This window comes from Scyliorhinus canicula, chromosome 2 (genome assembly GCF_902713615.1).
Source record: "Scyliorhinus canicula chromosome 2, sScyCan1.1, whole genome shotgun sequence".
In the NCBI taxonomy this organism is placed as follows: domain Eukaryota; kingdom Metazoa; phylum Chordata; class Chondrichthyes; order Carcharhiniformes; family Scyliorhinidae; genus Scyliorhinus; species Scyliorhinus canicula.
The window spans coordinates 14,674,209-14,692,854 of record NC_052147.1 but is presented as its reverse complement, the minus strand read 5'-3'; the positions used below and the strand labels follow the sequence as shown (position 1 = coordinate 14,692,854).

Genomic DNA, 18,646 nt, shown 5'->3' with positions numbered 1-18,646 from the left:
CACACCCACTGCACCCCCACCAACCCAACACACCCACTGCACCCCCACCAACCCAACACACCCACTGCACCCCCACCAACCCAACACACCCACTGCACCCCCACCAACCCAACACACCCACTGCACCCCCACCAACCCAACACACCCACTGCACCCCCACCAACCCATCACACCCACTGCACCCTCTGCCCCACCACACCCACTGCACCCCCACCAACCCATCACACCCACTGCACCCCCACCAACCCAACACACCCACTGCACCCCCACCAACCCAACACACCCACTGCACCCCCCACACCCAACACACCCACTGCACCCCACCAACCAACACCCCACTGCACCCCACCAACCCAACACACCCACTGCACCCCACCAACCCAACAACACCCACTGCACCCCACCACCACCCAACACACCCACTGCACCCCCACACAACCAACACACCCACTGCACCCCCACCAACCCAACACACCCACCAACCCCCCCCCCCCACCACCACTACAACTACCCAACACACCCACTGCACCCCACCCAACCCAACACACCCACTACCCCCACCAACCCAACACACCCACTGCACCCCCACCAACCCAACACATCCACTGCACGCCCACCAACCCAATGCACCCTCTGCCCCACCACACCCACTGCACCCCCACCAACCCAACACCCACTGCACCCCCACCAACCCAACACACCCACTGCACCCTCACCAACCCAACACACCCACTGCACCCCCACCAACCCAACACACCCACTGCACCCACAACAACCCAACACACCCACTGCACCCTCACCAACCCAACACACCCACTGCACCCCCACCAACCCAACACACTGAACCACCCCAACCAACCACACACCACTGCACCCCCACCAACCCAACACACCCACTGCACCCCCACCAACCCAACACACCCACTGCACCCTCTGCCCCACCACACCCACTAACCCAACACACCCTCTAACCCACTGCACCCCCACCAACCCAACACACCCACTGCACCCCCACCAACCCAACACACCCACTGCACCCCACACAACACAACACACCCACTGCACCCCACCAACCCAACACACCCACTGCACCCCCACCAACCCAACACACCCACTGCACCCCCACCAACCCAATGCACCCTCTGCCCCACCACACCCACCGCACCCACCAACCCACACACCCCTGCACCCCCACCAACCCAACACCCACTGCACCTCCACCAACCCAACACACCCACTGCACCCCACCAACCCATCACACCCACTGCACCCCCACCAACCCAACACCCACTGCACCCTCACCAACCCAACACACCCACTGCACCCCCACCAACCCAACACACCCACTGCACCCCCACCAACCCAACACACCCACTGCACCCTCTGCCCCACCACACCCACTAACCCAACACACCCACTGCACCCCCACCAACCCAACACACCCACTGCACCCCCACCAACCCAACACACCCACTGCACCCCCCAAACACAACACACCCACTGCACCCCCACCAACCCAACACACCCACTGCACCCCACCAACCCAACACACCCACTGCACCCTCTGCCCCACCACACCCACTAACCCAACACACCCACTGCACCCCCACCAACCCAACACACCCACTGCACCCCCACCAACCCAACACCCACTGCACCCCCACAAACACAACACCCACTGCACCCCCACCAACCCAACACACCCACTGCACCCCCACCAACCCAACACACCCACTGCACCCCCACCAACCCAACACACCCACTGCACCCCCACCAACCCAACACACCCACTGCACCCTCTGCCCCACCACACCCACTGCACCCCCACCACACCCACCCCACTGCACCCCCACCAACCCATCACACCCACTGCACCCCTGCCCCCCACACCCACTGCACCCCACCAACCCAACACACCCACTGCACCCCCACCAACCCACCACACCCACTGCACCCCCACCAACCCAACACACCCTGCACCCCCACCAACCCAACACACCCACTGCACCCCCCCCAACCTAACACACCCACTGCACCCCCCAACCTAACACACCCACTGCACCCCACCAACCCAACACACCCACTGCACCCCCACCAACCCAAACCCACCACCCTGCACCCCCACCAACCCAACACACCCACTGCACCCCCCACCACCCAACACACCCACTGCACCCTCTGCCCCACCACACCCACTAACCCAACACACCCTCTAACCCCACTGCCCACCGCACCCACTAACCCACTGCCCCACCGCACCCACACTAACCCAACACACCCACTAACCCAACACACCCACTAACCCACTGCCCCACCGCACCCACTAACCCAACACACCCACTAACCCACTGCCCCACCGCACCCACTAACCCAACACACCCACTAACCCACTGCCCCACCGCACCCACTAACCCAACACACCCACTAACCCACTGCCCCACCGCACCCACTAACCCCAACACACCCACTAACCCACTGCCCCACCGCACCCACTAACCCAACACACCCACTGCACCCCCACCAACCCAACACACCCACTGCACCCTCTGCCCAACACACCCTCTAACCCACTGCCCATCGTACTCATTGCCCCATCGTACTCATTACCCCACCGCACCCACTAACCCACTGCCCCACCGCACCCACTAACCCAACACACCCACTAACCCACTGCCCCACCGCACCCACTAACCCAACACACCCACTAACCCACTGCCCCACCGCACCCACTAACCCACACACCCACTAACCCAACACACCCACTAACCCACTGCCCCACCGCACCCACTAACCCAACACACCCACTAACCCACCGCCCACCGCACCCACTAACCCACACACCCCTAACCCACTGCCCCACCGCACCCACTAACCCACCACCCCACTGCCCCACCGCACCCACTAACCCAACACACCCACTAACCCACTGCCCCACCGCACCCACTAACCCAACACCCACTAACCCACTGCCCCACCGCACCCACTAACCCCAACACACCCACTAACCCAACACACCCACTAACCCACTGCCCCACCGCACCCACTAACCCAACACACCCACTGCCCCACTGCCCCACCGCACCCACTAACCCACTGCCCCACCGCACCCACTAACCCACACACCCACTAACCCACCGCACCCACTAACCCACTGCCCCACCGCACCCACTAACCCACTGCCCCACCCGCACCCACTAACCCAACACACCCACTAACCCAACACACCCACTAACCACTGCCCCACCGCACCCACTAACCCAACACACCCACTAACCCACTGCCCCACCGCACCCACTAACCCAACACACCCACTAACCCACTGCCCCACCGCACCCACTAACCCAACACACCCACTAACCCACCGCACCCACTAACCCAACCACCCCTAACCCAACCGCACCCACTAACCCAACACACCCACTAACCCACTGCCCCACCGCACCCACTAACCCAACACACCCACTAACCCACCGCCCCACTATACCCACTGCCCCACCGCACCCACTAACCCACTGCCCCACCGCACCCACTAACCCAACACACCCACTAACCCAACACACCCACTAACCCACTGCCCCACCGCACCCTAACCCACACACCCACTAACCACTGCCCCACCGCACCCACTAACCCAACACACCCACTAACCCACTGCCCCAACACACCCACTAACCCCACCGCACCCACTATACCCACTGCCCCACTGCACCCACTATACCCACTGCCCCACTGCACCCACTGCCCCACTGCACCCACTATACCCACTGCACCCACTATACCCACTGCACCCACTATACCCACTGCCCCACTAACCCACTGCCCCACCGCACCCACTAACCCAACACACCCTCTAACCCACTGCCCCACCGCACCCACTAACCCAACACACCCACTAACCCACTGCCCCACCGCACCCACTAACCCAACACACCCACTAACCCACTGCCCCACCGCACCCACTAACCCACACACCCACTAACCCACTGCCCACCGCACACACTAACCCACACACCCACTAACCCACTGCCCCCACCGCACCCACTGCCCCCCGCACCCACTAACCCAACACACCCACTAACCCACTGCCCCACCGCACCCACTAACCCACTGCCCCCCCACCCACCACTAACCAACACACCACTAACCCCTGCCCCACTGCACCCACTAACCCACACACCCACTAACCCACTGCCCCACCCCAACCCACTAACCCAACACACCCACTAACCCACGGCCCCACCGCACCCACTAACCCAACACACCCACTAACCCACTGCCCCACCGCACCCACTATACCCACTGCACCCATTGCACCACAGCACCCACTATACCAACGGTCTCACTGCCCCACCGCACCAACTGCCCCACTGCACCCACTGCCCCACAGCACCCACTATACCAACGGTCTCACTGCCCCACCCTACCCTAATACACTTCATCGCAGGTTTTCCCTCTTTCGGTCACTCTTCTCCCCTCTCTCGCACTCCTGCCCTGAAAGTGTTGCGTATTTGTTGGGGTACAGGACCATGACCCTTGCATTCACGGTTGTTATTATGAACAGAGTGGCTACACGGGGAATACATGTTCCTGTGCACATTCATGGGGTCGTGTAACTCCTGGGACAGTGTCACGGGCACTAAAGCATCTGTTTGGTGTCCATTGTAATGGTCTGGTGTAATGTAGCAGCTCGAAAAGTGTGGGGCAATGATTCCTCCGAGTGCGGTCCCTCCGAGTGCAGACCCTCCGAGTGCGGTCCCTCCGAGTGCAGACCCTCCGAGTGAGGTCCCTCCGAGTGCGGACCCTCCGAGTGAGGTCCCTCCGAGTGAGGTCCCTCCGAGTGGTCTGCAGGCTGGTCCATAATGCAATGTCATGGTCGAGACCACTTCTTACACAATTAGACCAGCTCGCGAGTGCGTGCACGAGGAATTGTAAGTGCAAACAGCAACAATGTTGTTTTATAAGATTTATGTTACTGTTGATTTTGATCAACATAGATTTAAGATAAGTATTAGTTTCAAGATTACGATGATTTTATAAGATATTTTGGAAACCTGTCCCTCTCGTAAATATCAATGTTTATAATATGAAAATGTTGATGCTTTCATTTCTGGCACCAGTTAATGATTTATTTCTATTTAATTTTATAAACATATTGCACATACATTTATTAGCAAAATATGTATAGCTGCTGCAGATTCCACTAATTCTGATGAGTTTTTGAGGTGGAGACAGACTGCCTGGAAAGTTTGAGAACCTCTGGTATAATGGCCTCTATCATTTACCATGATTCAGAACATAAATAATGTAGAATTCCAGGATCTTGGGGCAGTACCAACGTGCACAGGGTAGACTTCAGAATGTAGAAGGGACAAGGGGTTACCAGGGATGTGTTACCAGGGCTGCTGGGGCATCTTAAGGGTTAGCAGGACAATGAGGAATTAGGAGGAGAGATAGAGGATGGTCTCTGGGCGGACGCGTTGCAGTGTAAGGTCGTTCATCGGGCTCCCATGACAGTGGCCCGGATGAGGAGGTTCTTTGGGGTGGAAGACAGGTGCGCAAGGTGTGCGGGAGGACCAGCGAATCATGTCCATATGTTCTGGGCATGTCCAAAGCTTTGGGGATTCTGGCAGGGGTTTGCGGATATCATGTCCAAGGTGTTGAAAACAAGGGTGGCACCGAGTCCAGAGGTGTCGGAAGACCCGGGAATCCGGTGTCGGAAGACCCGGGAATCCAGGAGGAGAAAGAGGCAGACGTTCTGGCCTTTGCCTCTCTGGTAGCCTGGAGACGGATACTATTAACTTGGAGGGACTCAAAGCCCCCGAAATCGGTGACCTGGCTATCTGACACGGCTAGCTTTCTCTGTTAGGGTTCATCCGGAGGTGGCAGCCGTTCGTCGACTTCTTTAGGGAAATTAACCGTTCGCAGAAGGGGGTGGGGGGGGGGGGGGAGGGAGGGGGGGGGTTAGTTATAGTTTAGAGTAGGGGGTTAGAAAAGGTGGGACCTGTGAGAGAGGAAGACAGCTTTTGCACTATGTTTATAATTGTATGTACACTGTTTCTTCTGTTACTGTTAGAAAACCATAAATACCTCAATGAAATGTTTATTAAAAAAAAGGGCTATCAGGCCAAGGCTCATCAAGTCAAAGGTTATCAGTGTGGATGTGAAAGGGGTTGTCAGGGCAACGGTTCATTTGTCTGTCCGGATGATCCACTGACTGATGTATGAACTGCTCAAAACCTTCAGCCTTCAGCTGCAAGATTTGCTGTTATCTGTTATCTCGTGCCTGTGTCTACGGCACAATTAAATAATGTTTCCTTCTCTCACTGTGACCGAGTCAGTGCCTCAGTCTTTTTAAATGGAGCCCCGATCTCTTCTGAAACGGGACCTCGGTGGGGTATACCCCGCCGAGACCACGATACGAAGCAGAGTGCCGTTCGATAGCGGGGTCTTTCTCGGCGCTGCGAGCGACGGGCTAAACGGGCTCGAAACGGGACTCTGTTTCATTTCCGTTAAATCACGGCCAACATTCCAGGTGTGGCCTCACCAATGCGTTGTACAAGTGCAGTAAAACATCCCTATCCCTATACTCAAAACCTCTCGCTCTGAAGGCCAACGTACCATTTGCCGCCTTTACTGCCTGCTGTACCTGCGCACTTACTTTCAGCGACTGATGCACGAGGACACCAAGGTCTCGCTGAGTATCCGCCTCTCTCAATTTACACCCATTCAAATCGTAATCTGCCTTCCTATATTGTGACCGGAGTGGATAACCTCATTACGCTGCATCAATATTTCAATAATAATGCATTTCCTCACAATGGAACATTTACAATATAATTCAGTAGCTACGCAGCCGCAGTGTGGGAGCTGAGAAGGTTTCTCAAAATTGCCCAAGAACAGCAAACTCAAATTTCCCTGTTTAGGTCGGCAGTTTAACAGTTAAAATACAATATTTATTTTCTAACCCCCCCCAACCGCAATATTTTTGAGGAGACTTCATTAGATACCACAAAAAAGGATTTTAATTTTTAACATTTGAACACACAACCCCTTATTTAATTGCTAAAATAAACGTAAAATACAAGTTTGTTCAATAATGTGCGGGTATTGATCATGTAGATAATTCCCTCGGGAGATTTGATGGTGAGGTATAGTCTACATTATGACAGGTGGACACGGACTGTGAAAAGGAGAGGCTTGATGGGCCATCTCTTGTCCCCAGGCTTTGCCACGCTTACAGACCGGGGACAGCAACTCTCACCTGAATGTTTGGGTTCTGAGTGTTAAGATCGGCGTTCGTCAGGTCAGGGAAATTCTTCAGGTCCAGGACGAAAGGGTCCACCTCCTCCAAGTTGGTGCCAAATTTCGGCTGTGCCTGGGTTCCTTGGGCCCGTTGGGGTGACCACCGGCGCTTGTGACGTTGCTCGCTGCTCTGCTTCCAACTCTCCAGCTTGTTATTTTCCCGCATTGGCTCTGGCGTTTGAGTTGACCTTGTCATTGAATGGCTTTTGATCTTTGGAATGAAAAGGAACATTGAGACGAGGGTGTCAGTCGGAAAAATAGTGTGCGTCCTTTTGTGAAATAGAAGATGTAGTCTGTTGATTCAATTTAGTGTCACCCCATTCCTCCATTTGCTGAAAGTGTTGACTCTTATTGTGCTAATAGGAACATAGAAAATAGGAGCAGGAGTAGGCCATTCGGCCCTTTGAGCCTGCTCCGCCATTCATTATGATCATGGCTGATCATCCAACTCAATAGCCTAATCCTGCTTCCCCCCATATCCTCTGATCCCCTACGCCCTAAGTGCTATATCTAACTGATTCTTGAAAACATACAATGTTTTGGCCTCAACAACTTACTGTGGTAACGAATTCCATAGAAACAACCCACCTCTGGGTGAAGGAATTTCTCCCCGTCTCTGTCCTATATGGTCTACCCCGTATCCTCAGACTGTGACCCCTGGTTCTGGACACACCCACCACCGGGAACATCCTTCCTGCATCTACCCTGTCCAGTCCCGTTAGAATTTTATAGGTTTCTATGAGATCCTCCCCCTCATTCTGACATATGAAGGAAGACTGGATTGACTGGGCTTGTACTCACTGGAGTTTAGAAGATTGGGAGGGGATCTCATAAAAACATATAAAACCATATTGGCACTGGACAGGCTAGATGAGGGAAGAATGTTCCCGATGAGAATGACTCTACTCAACGCGTCCGCCCATAGACCATCCTCTATCTCTCCTCCCAGCTCCTCTTCTCACTTGCGCTTCAGCTCCTCGGTCTGCACCTCCTCTGACCCCATAAGTTCCTTGTAAATGTCCGAGGGGCTCCCTTCTCCTACCCACCCTCTGGAAGCTACCCTGTCCTGAATCCCCCTTGGTGGTAGGAGCGGGAAGGTTGACACCTGTTTATGTAGGAAGTTCCGCACCTGCAGATACCTGAATTTGTTTCCCCTCGCCAACCCAAACTTCTCCTCCAGCGCCCTCATACTCGGAAAGCTCCCCTCTATAAACATATCCCCCATCCTATCAATCCCTGCTCTCCGTCATATCCGGAAACCCCCATCCCAGGAAAACCGGTGATTATTACAGATTGGGGACCAGACCGATGCTCCCTCTGCTCCCACATGTCTCCTCCATTGCCCCAGGCTCTCAGGGCCGCCACCACCACAGGGCTGGTGGAGTACCGTGCCGGCGGGAATGGCAGAGGCGCAGTTACCAACGCCCCCAAACTGGTGCCCTTGCATGAAACCGCCTCCATATCCTCCCATGCTGACCCCTCCCCCACCACCCACTTCCTGATCATGGCTAGATTCGCCGCCCAATAATAGTTACTAAAATTTGTCAGTGCCAGCCTGCCCTCTCCCCGACTCCGCTGAGCATTACCTTCCTTACCCGTGGGGTCTTGCCCACCCAAACAAAGCCAGAGATCACTTTGTTGACCCATTTAAAAAAGGACCGCGGAATAAAGATGAGGAGACATTGAAACACAAACGGGGGCACGATTCTCCGACCCCACGCCGGGTGGGAGAATCGCGGGAGTGCCGGGCGAATCACGCCACGCCGCCCTGGCACCCGCACGCGATTCTCCCACCCCCCCCAAAACGGCGTGTCGCGTTTTGCGACAGGCTGCTTGGAGAATCGCTGCTCCAGTCGAGCGGCGATTCTCCGGCCCGCATGGGCCGAGCGGCCTGCCGAATCCGACTGGTTCACGCCGGCGCCAACCACACCTGGTTGCTGCCGGCGTGAACAGCACGCGACCGCTGCGTGTGGGGCCTGTGGGGGGGCAAAGGGAGAATCGAGCACCGGGGGGTGCTCAGGAGGGGTCTGGCCCACGATCGGTGCCCACGGATCAAGGGGCCGGCGTCTCTGAAAGACGCACTCTTTTCCCTCCACCGCTCTGCAAGATCACTCCGACATGTCTTGCGGGGCAGCGGAGGGGAAGACGGCAACCGGCCATGCGTGGGTTGGCGCCGGCCAATCTACGCATGCGCGGATGACGTCATTTAAGCGCTGCTGGCCGCGTCATTCAGGCGGCGCCGCTTTGACGCAAGCGTCAAGGCCCGGCGCCCGAGATTGACGCGCCGCTGCTCCTAGCCCCTGGGGGTGGGAGAATAAGGGGCGAGGAGCGGCCTCCGACGCCGGAGTGAAACACTCTGGGTTTCACTCCGGCGTCGGCACTTTGTCTCCCTTTGGGAGAATCGCGGCCAGGAATCTCGGGAGGACCGTCACCTTCACCATCTGCACCCTCCCGGCTAATGACAATGGGAGTGCGTCCAATCTCCGAAAATCATCCTTCATTTGGTCTACAAGCCGGGCCAAATTTAATTTATGCAGCCGGTCCCATTCCCGCGCCACTTGAATGCCTAGGTACCTAAAGCTTCCCTCTACTAATCTAAACGGCAGCCCCCCCCCCCCCCCCCAGTCGCCTCTCCTGTTCTCTCGCCTGGACCGCAAACATCTCACTTTTCCCCATATTTAGCTTATACCCCGAAAACCGGCCAAATTCTCACAGAATCCTCATGGTTTCTTCCATCCCCTCTAATGGGTCCGATACAGACAGAAGCAGGTCATCTGCATAGAGCGAGACTCTGTGCTCCACCCCCCCCCCCCCCCCCCCCCACCCAGACCAGTCCGCTGAGGCTCTCAGAGCAATTGCCAACGGCTCTATAGCTAGTGCGAACAACAGTGGGGAGAGGGGGCATCCCTGTCTCGTCACCCAGTGCAGTCTAAAATAGTCCGATGTTGTCCTATTCATCCGTACGCTTGCCATAGGAGCTTGATACAGTAACCTGACCCAGTCAATAAAGCCCTGCCCAAATCTGAACCGTCCCAGTACCTCCCTCAGTTAATCCCATTCTACCCGATCAAAAGCCTTTTCTGCATCCATTGTGATCACTACCTCCACCTCTCTACCTTTCCCCCCCTCCCCCCCTAGTAACAACTCTCTGTATACCAACCCCTTTAATAAACCAAACATATGCACACCCCCCACTGCGCTTCCGTGAGCTAGCTCACCCAGCTAGCTTGGTGGCCCTCATCCCTGGCGCCGGATAGTCTCCCACCTATTGTTTCCCTCCCCACCCTCCCCCCCACTTATACAAATATACTCCAACATCAAACAATCCCCACACAATTGCCCGACAGAAAAACACCAAAATCTAAACAAAAACACCTCCATCCCCTAACAGTGCACATGATTTGCTGGCCCCCGCCCACACCTCTCATACTCATCTGCTACCCCCTGAAAGAACCCACTCATTCTCGCCCGAGTCATATGCACCCTATGCACCACCTTAAACTGTATCAGGCTCATCCTTGCACAAGAGGAGGTCTCGTTTCCCTTTCGCAGTGCCTCACTCCATACTCCCCAATTGATCTCCATTCCCAACTCCGCTTCCCATTTCTCCTTGATCTTCACCACCCGCTCGCCTCCCTGCTCCCCCAGCCACTTATATATATCCCCAATTCTTCCCTTCCCTTCCACATCCGGAAGCAGCAGTCGCTCCAGCAGGGTGTATCCCGGCAATCTAGGGAACCCCTTCCAGACCTTTCGTACAAAGTCCCTAACCTGTAGATACCTAAACTCACTACCCCTCGGCAGCTCTACCCTCCCCCATAGCTCCTCCAGACTGGTGAACCCTTCCTCCAAATACAAATCCCTCATCTTGACCAGCCCCACTTCCCTCCACCTCCTGTACACACTATCCATCCCCCCCCTCTGGCTCAAACCCATGATTCTCGCACAGCGGCGTTAGCACCAAAATCCCTTCCACCCTAAAATGCCTCCTCAGCTGATTCCATATCTTCACTGCGGACTGCACCACTGGGCTCCTTGAATACCTACTCGGAGCGATTGGCAACGCTGCCGTCACCATAGCCCTCAAACTAGACCCCTAACAAGATTCCTCCTCCATCCTAACCCACTCTACCCCTTCTCCTTCCCACCACCACCGCACCTTGTCCACATTCGCCGTCCAATAATAATGAAGCAAGTTTGGCAACGCCAACCCCTCCTGCTGCCTCTGTAGCAGGGTCCTCCCCACCCTCGGCACTTTCCCTGCCCATACAAATTCAGAGATGATTGTGTCCACTTTTCAAAAAAAAGCCTTTGGTATAAAGATCGGGAGAGCCTGAAAGATAAACAAGAACCTCAGCAGAATATTCATTTTCACCACTTAGACCCTCCCCACCAATGTTAAGTGCATTGTATCCCACCTCTTAAGATCCTCCCTGGCCTCCTCCACCAGCTTCGTTAAGTTCCACTTATGGAGCCCCGTCCATTCCCTCGCTACCTGAATCCCCAAGTACCTAAACCTATACCGCGCTACCGTAAATGGCATCCCCCCTAAATTAGCCCATTGTGCCAGCTCATTCACCGGGAATACCTCGCTTTTCCCTACATTCAGCTTGTATCGCGAGAACCCTCCAAACCTCCCCAACAGGCCCATAATCCTTCCCATACTCTCCAACGGATCCGAAACATACAGCAGGAGGTCATCGGCATAGAGTGACACTCGATGCTCCCTCTGTCCCCTCTTTATCCCCTGCCACTCTCCTGACCCCCTGAGAGCCATCGCCAATGGCTCTATGGCCAGCACAAACAGCAGCTGCGACAGCGGGCATCCCTGCCTCGTACACCTGTGTAAGTCAAAGCTTCGTGAGCTCATATCATTCGTCCTCACACTCGCTCTTGGCGCCACCTACAGCAACCGCACCCATGCCACAAATCTTGGCCCAAACCCAAACCTTCCCAAAACTTCGAACAAGTACCACCACTCCACCCGATCAAATGCTTTCACCGCGCCCATGGACACCACCACCTCCAGTACCAGAGCTCTCGACGGATTCAGCACCATATTCAACAGCCGCCTTATATTACTCGCGAGCTGCCTGCCCATTACGAAGCTTGTTTGATCTTCTGCAACCACCACCAGGACACAATCCTCCATCCTCCCCGCCAACAACTTAGCCAATACTTTCACATCCGTGTTCAATAGAGATATGGGTCGATATGACCCACATTCTACTGGAACCTTCCCTTTTTTTGGGATTAGTGTGATTACTGCCTGCTTCATCATCTCCGGCATCTCCTCCTTCTCCAGTGCTTCATTAAACACCCCCAACAGATGTGATACCAGGTCCGCCGCAAATTGCTTATAAAATTCTGTTGGGTACTCATCCGGCCCAGGGGCCTTCCCCGACTTCATACCCCTGATACTATCCAGCACCTCCCTCAGCCCCAGGGGCTCCTCCAATGCCTGCCTCTTTGCTTCCTCCGCCTGGGGAAATTCCAGCTCATCCAGAAACCACCCCATCTCCCCCTCCTCTCCTCCTGGGTCTGCCTCATAGAGTCCCTGGTAATACTCTCTAAATGCCTCATTTATCTTCCCTGGCTCTGACACCACACCCCCAGCCCCAGTCCGGATCTTCAATATTTCCCTGGACGCAGCCTACCCCGAAGCTGGTGCGCCAGCATGCGGCTTATCTTCTCCTTCCTCAACAGCAACTTACAGAGCATTGCTGGAAAGAGAGACTTGTTGCCAAGGTTTTTTTTAAACGCGCACACATCGGGACAAATGCAAGAATGCCAAATTTCAAACTTATTATTGTCATTGTTTGGAATTTATCCTGATGAGTGTGAGATAAAAAGCTTCAGCGGTATGTCTCTATTTTCAGCAATAATCGAGCCTTTTGTTTACATGAATATGTCTCAAGGCAAATAGACATCAAGTGGAAGTTAAAAGGGGAAAATCATGAGAACAGGGTACATAGACTACCACTTGCAACTAGTAGATTAAGTAATGATCAAACTGAGGTGTTCGAGTTTATTAAATGATTTGATAAGTTAGATGGAGAAGTAATTGCCTCCGGTGGGTGAGTCAAGAGCATTTGAGCTGGGCCGTTCAGGAGTAACGAATGTCAGAAAGCATTTCTTCACACAGAATAGTGGAAATCTGTAACTCAAAAAATGGCTCAGTCAGTTGAAAAACTAAGATCGAGAGATTTTTTATTAAACAAGGGTATTAACGGAAATGGAACCAAAGCGGTTCAGGTGGGGATCAGCTAGGATTTAATTAAAGGGCTGATTGGCTCGTTCCTAGTGAAGAGACGATTTAAGGTGTGATTGAAGAGGTAGATTTGGAGGAGCGTTTGGTTTCCTGTAGGGAAGGTGAGAGAGGTATCTAGGATCAAGAAGGGTGCAATGGTAGGATGGCTAATGGCTCTCTGCCATTGATGGATGTAATTGAGGGGGGGGGGGCTGCATTATAAACTGGCCATAGAAGACCCAGAGGAGGCAAGTTGAGACGTGGAACTGAGGCGCATTGAAGAGTTTGGTGGTAGTGTGTTACAGATCACTCAGGGAGTCTGCGTTGCAAGGGCAACATGCACTTTTACATGCATGTTCTCATCTGGAGCTATGGGTGGTGGTGGTAGAGGCTCCAACACTCTTTCCTATCACACGGTTAAGCAGGATTCTCTCGCACTCTCACCATTGGTGTGCATTGGAAGAATTTTCAGGTGGGTGATCATCCCGTTTGGCCATGTTGTGAGTGCAACTTTCTTGGCCGTCAGGTCCAAGGATGGGACTCGAACTCGGGGTGGGGGAGAAAGTCCCAGGAAGATCACAGAGGAAGGGGAAGGAATCACCCCGTGGGGGAGGAGCTGCCTCCACCAGGGCGCCGCTGTTTAAAGAAGGGAAGATTACGAGGTACTCAAGCAAATCAATTTTTTTGGAAGAACAACAAAAGAGAAGAGGTTGCTTTTGAGAACTGGGAAAAGGACATCCCTGCCAAAGGAATAATTCACCAAATTCCAGTGGCAAAGGAAACTGTCCAAACCCACAGAGTACGTGTTTCTGTTCTCTCACTGCCTCTGCCTTATGTACATAATTTTTCTTTCTTGCTTTTGCGGTTTCCTGTGCTCCGATTCATAGCGGACGAGCCTAGCATTACCATTCCTTCATAGCGACCTGGCCATGAGGAATACACCAAGCACTGGGCAGTGAGAGCAACTCATGGCAATTTTCCAGAGAGGGGCTTGGTTTCCCAGCATGCTTCATGCTCCACTGGGCAGGAGTGTGGCATCTTGACCCCCCCCCCCCCCCGCCCTCCGCCAATCACTCAGATTATAGCTCGTCTTCTGCCTCAACTCCACCCTGCCCCTATTATCCTTCGACTCCCTTAAGAATATCAGGATCTATCGATCGCTGCCTCGATCATACTCAAAGATGGCGCTCCCCCCCCCCCCCCCGTGTTTGCGTGGGTTTCTCCCCCACAACCCAAAAGATGTGTAAGATAGGTGGATTGGCCACACTAAATTGCCCCTTAATTGGAAAAAATGAATTGGGTACTCTAAATTTATTTTTAAAAGATGGCGCTCCCGCATCCATAGCCACGCCAGCCGTGCTCTTTCTGAATGGCAGAGCGGGCTCGAGGGGGTGAAAGGCTGACTTCTCCTCCAATGTTCCGATTTGCTTTGTGGGGTAGAGAATTCTGAAGACTCGCACAACCCTCTGAGCGAAGAGATTGCTCCTCATCTCAGTCCCAAATGATCGAGCCTTTATCTGGAGATTGTGTTCCCTAATTCCAAGTTCTCCGGCCTGAGGAAGCAACCTCTCCACATCTACCATCCTCAGAATCCGACACGTTTCAACGAGATTTCCTCTCATTCTTTGAAACTCCAGTGAACGTCGGCGTCCTCGTCCACTAAATAAAGTAATGTTTTCAAAGCATTTCAGCGGTGGATTTTATTTAGCGGTGGGCATACGGTAGATATATCATCTACAGTGCAGGATGTGGTAAAGCTATCTTTTTGATGTCAGTTCTGCTAAATATCTTTTAAAATAACCGGCAAAAGGGCCAGAAAGGGGAGGAGTAAAAATTTATTTTATTTTATAAATTTAGCAGACCCACCCAATTCTTTTTTTTCCAATTTAAGGGGCAATTCAGCGTGGCCAACCCACCTACCCTGCACATCTTTGTGTTGTGTGAGTGAGACCCACGGGGACACGGGGAGAATGTGCAAACTCCACATGGACAGTGACCCGGGGCCGGAATCGAACCTGGGACCTCGGCGCCGTGAGGCAGCAGGGCTAACCCACTGCGTCACCGCGCTGCCCGCAAAAATTTCTTTTTTCAAAGGCAGCGAGTTGCTGTGATCTGGAATGCGCTGCCTGAAGTGGAGGTCAAAGCAAATTCAGTAGTAACGTTCAAAAGGGAATTGGAAAAATACTTGGCAATGGAATAATTTGCTGGGCTATGTGGCAAGGTTAGGCTCAGGTGGAAGAATCGGTCAGTGCGTGCACAGGCACGATGGACTGAGAGCAACCGTGACAGCGAAATCATTGCGGCATTAAAAAATCATTTTTCCTTGCTTTCACCTTCAGAATTAAAAAATTTATTGGTTATAAACAGATTGCAAAATTGAGGGTGACGGGGGTGGGGGGTGGGGAGAACGGGGTAGCACAGTGGTTAGCACTGTTGCTTCACAGCACCACGGTCCTAGGTCCGATTCCTGGCTTGGGTCACTGTCTGTGCGGAGTCTGCACGTTCTCCTCTGTGTGGGTTTCCTCCGGGTGCTCTGGTTTCCACGAAAGACATGCTGTCAGGTGAATTGGATCCTGAATTCTCCCTGTGTACCCGAACAGGTGCCGGAGTGTGGCGATGAGGGGATTTTCACAGTAACTTCATTGCAGTTTTAATGTCAGCCTACTTGTGACACTAATAAAGATTATTATTTACCAAGCAAGGTGGTTAAAGCCATATGATACATCCTCCAGGAATACATCCAACCACTCAACGAGACCAGTTAAATTACTTTCTGGCAAAAATATTGAAAACCTTTCTTGGTGCGACTCTAGTTGAAAGGTAATGCAGTGTTTTTTTATATTTATTTTGGCAGGATGTGGGGGTCACTGTTTGGTGCCCTTCCCTCATTGTCTTGAACTGTTCGCCCAGCTGGGGATTAACAGTTGTTGAAGAATGCAGGAGAGCATGCCAGGAGCAACATCAGGCATTCCGAAAAATGAGGTGTCAGCCTGGTGAAGCTACAACACAGGACTAACTTGTGTGCCAAACAGCATAAGCAGCAAGTGATAGGCAGAGCTAAGCGATCCCACAAGGAACGCATCAGATCTAAGCTCTGCAGTCCTGCCACGTCCAGCCGTGCATGGTGGTGGACAATTAAACAACTCACTGGAGGTCAAGGTGCCACAAATATCCCCACCCTCAATGATGGAGGAGCCCAGCACATCTGTGCAAAAGACAAGGTTGAATAATTCACAATAATTCTGTCAGAAGTGCCGAGTGAATGATCCATCTCCATCTCCTCTGGAGGTCCCCAGCATCACAGATGTCAGTCTTCAGCCAATTCGATTCACTCCACGTTATATCAAGAAACGGCTTAAGGCAAAGGTGATTGGCTCTGACAACGTTCCAGCAATGGTACTGAAGACTTGTGCTCCAGAACTTGCCACACCCCTAGCCAAGCTGCTCCAGTACAGCTACAACACTGGCATCGACTCAGCAAAATGGAAAATGGCCTTGGTACATACTGTCCACAAAATGCAGGACAAATCTAACCCAGTCAATTACTGCCCTATCGGTCTACTCTCGGTCATCAGCGAAGAGATGGAAGGAGTCATTCACAGTACTATCAAGCAGCACTTACTCAGCAATAACCCGCTCACAGAAGCTCAATTTGGATTCCGCAAGAGCCACTCAGCTCCTGACCTCATTACAGTTTTGGTTCAAACATGAATGCCAGGGTTGAGGTGAGAGTGACTGCTCTGGACATCAAGGCAGCATTTGACTGACTATGACATCAAGGAGCCCTAGCTAAACTGGAGTCAATGGGAATCAGGGGGAAAACTCTCTGCTGGTTGGTTCGACTTAACGCCTGGCCCAAAGGAAGATGGTTGTGGTGGTTGGAGTTCAATCCTCTCAGCTCCAGGACATCACTGCAGGTGTTCCTCAGGGTAGTGTCCTCAGCACAACCATCTTCAGCTGCTTCATCAATGATCTTCCCTCCATCATAAAGTCAGAAGTGGGGATGTTTGCTGGTGACTGTATAATGTCCAGCACCCTTCACGACTCCTCAGATAGTGTCAGTGTCAAAATGCCGCAAGACCTGGACAATATGAAATGAAAATGAAAATCGCTTATTGTCACGAGTAGGCTTCAATGAAGTTACTGTGAAAAGCCCCTAGTCGCCACATTCCGGCGCCTGTCCGGGGAGGCTGATACGGGAATCGAACCGTGCTGCTGGCCTGCTTTAAAAGCCAGCGATTTAGCCCAATGAGCTAAATCAGCCTCTAGCTAAATCAGCCCCTATATCCAGGCTTGAATTGATAAATGGCAAGTAACATTCATGCCACGTAAGTGATAGATGATGACTGATATGTTAGGCAGGCTGGGTCGATGTGGACTGCACTTGGTGCAGTGTAGCGAGAGACAGACTTCCAACACTTGATGAGATGCAACACGATTTTATTTAACACCTAAACTATTATACATGTTCAACTGTGGGTTGACACTATGCTGACTTGACTGGAGACCTGAGGCTAGCCTGACCAGACCTACGAGCTACCACATGGTGTTTGCATTGGCCAGCTCACGAACTCTGACTGTCTCAGAGGCTGGATCCCGAGAGAGTGGGAAAACTGGTGCCCTCTGGCTTTATAGTGGTCGTGTCCTGTCTGGTGATTGGCCTGCTCTGTTCTGTGTGCTCACTGGTCATCCTGTGTGTCAATCACTGCCTGTCTGCATACCATCATAGACATAGATGTATATTATGACAACAACCACCTCCACAATTGAATGGCATTACCATTGTTGAATGCCCCACTAACCGAATCCTGGGAGTTACCATTAACCAGAAACTGAACTGGCCAAGTCATATAAATACTGTGGCTGCAAGAGCAGATCAGAGGCTGGAAACTCTGCAGCAAGCAACTCACTGTCTGACTCCTCAAAGCTTGTCCATCCCCAACAGTAAGAAGTCTTACGACACCAGGTTAAAGTCCAACAGGTTTGTTTCGAATCACTAGCTTTCGGAGCACAGCTCCTTTATCAGGTGACTCCACATCATGACCAACAAAGCACAAGTCTCCGTACCTGGATAAGTCTAGCTCCAAAAACACT

At 53.1% G+C, this 18,646-nt stretch overlaps 1 protein-coding gene across 3 annotated transcripts in view; it reads right to left on the bottom strand.

The window, feature by feature from the left end:
- Positions 1-18,646, bottom strand: part of ism2a (isthmin 2a) — a 62,328-nt gene that overhangs the window by 33,477 nt on the left and 10,205 nt on the right. For all 3 annotated transcript variants that reach the window (XM_038773841.1, XM_038773847.1, XM_038773854.1), the window contains one exon: positions 7,262-7,513. In XM_038773841.1, the coding sequence (XP_038629769.1) occupies positions 7,262-7,513 (252 nt within the window). The remainder of the gene's footprint in view (positions 1-7,261; positions 7,514-18,646) is intronic.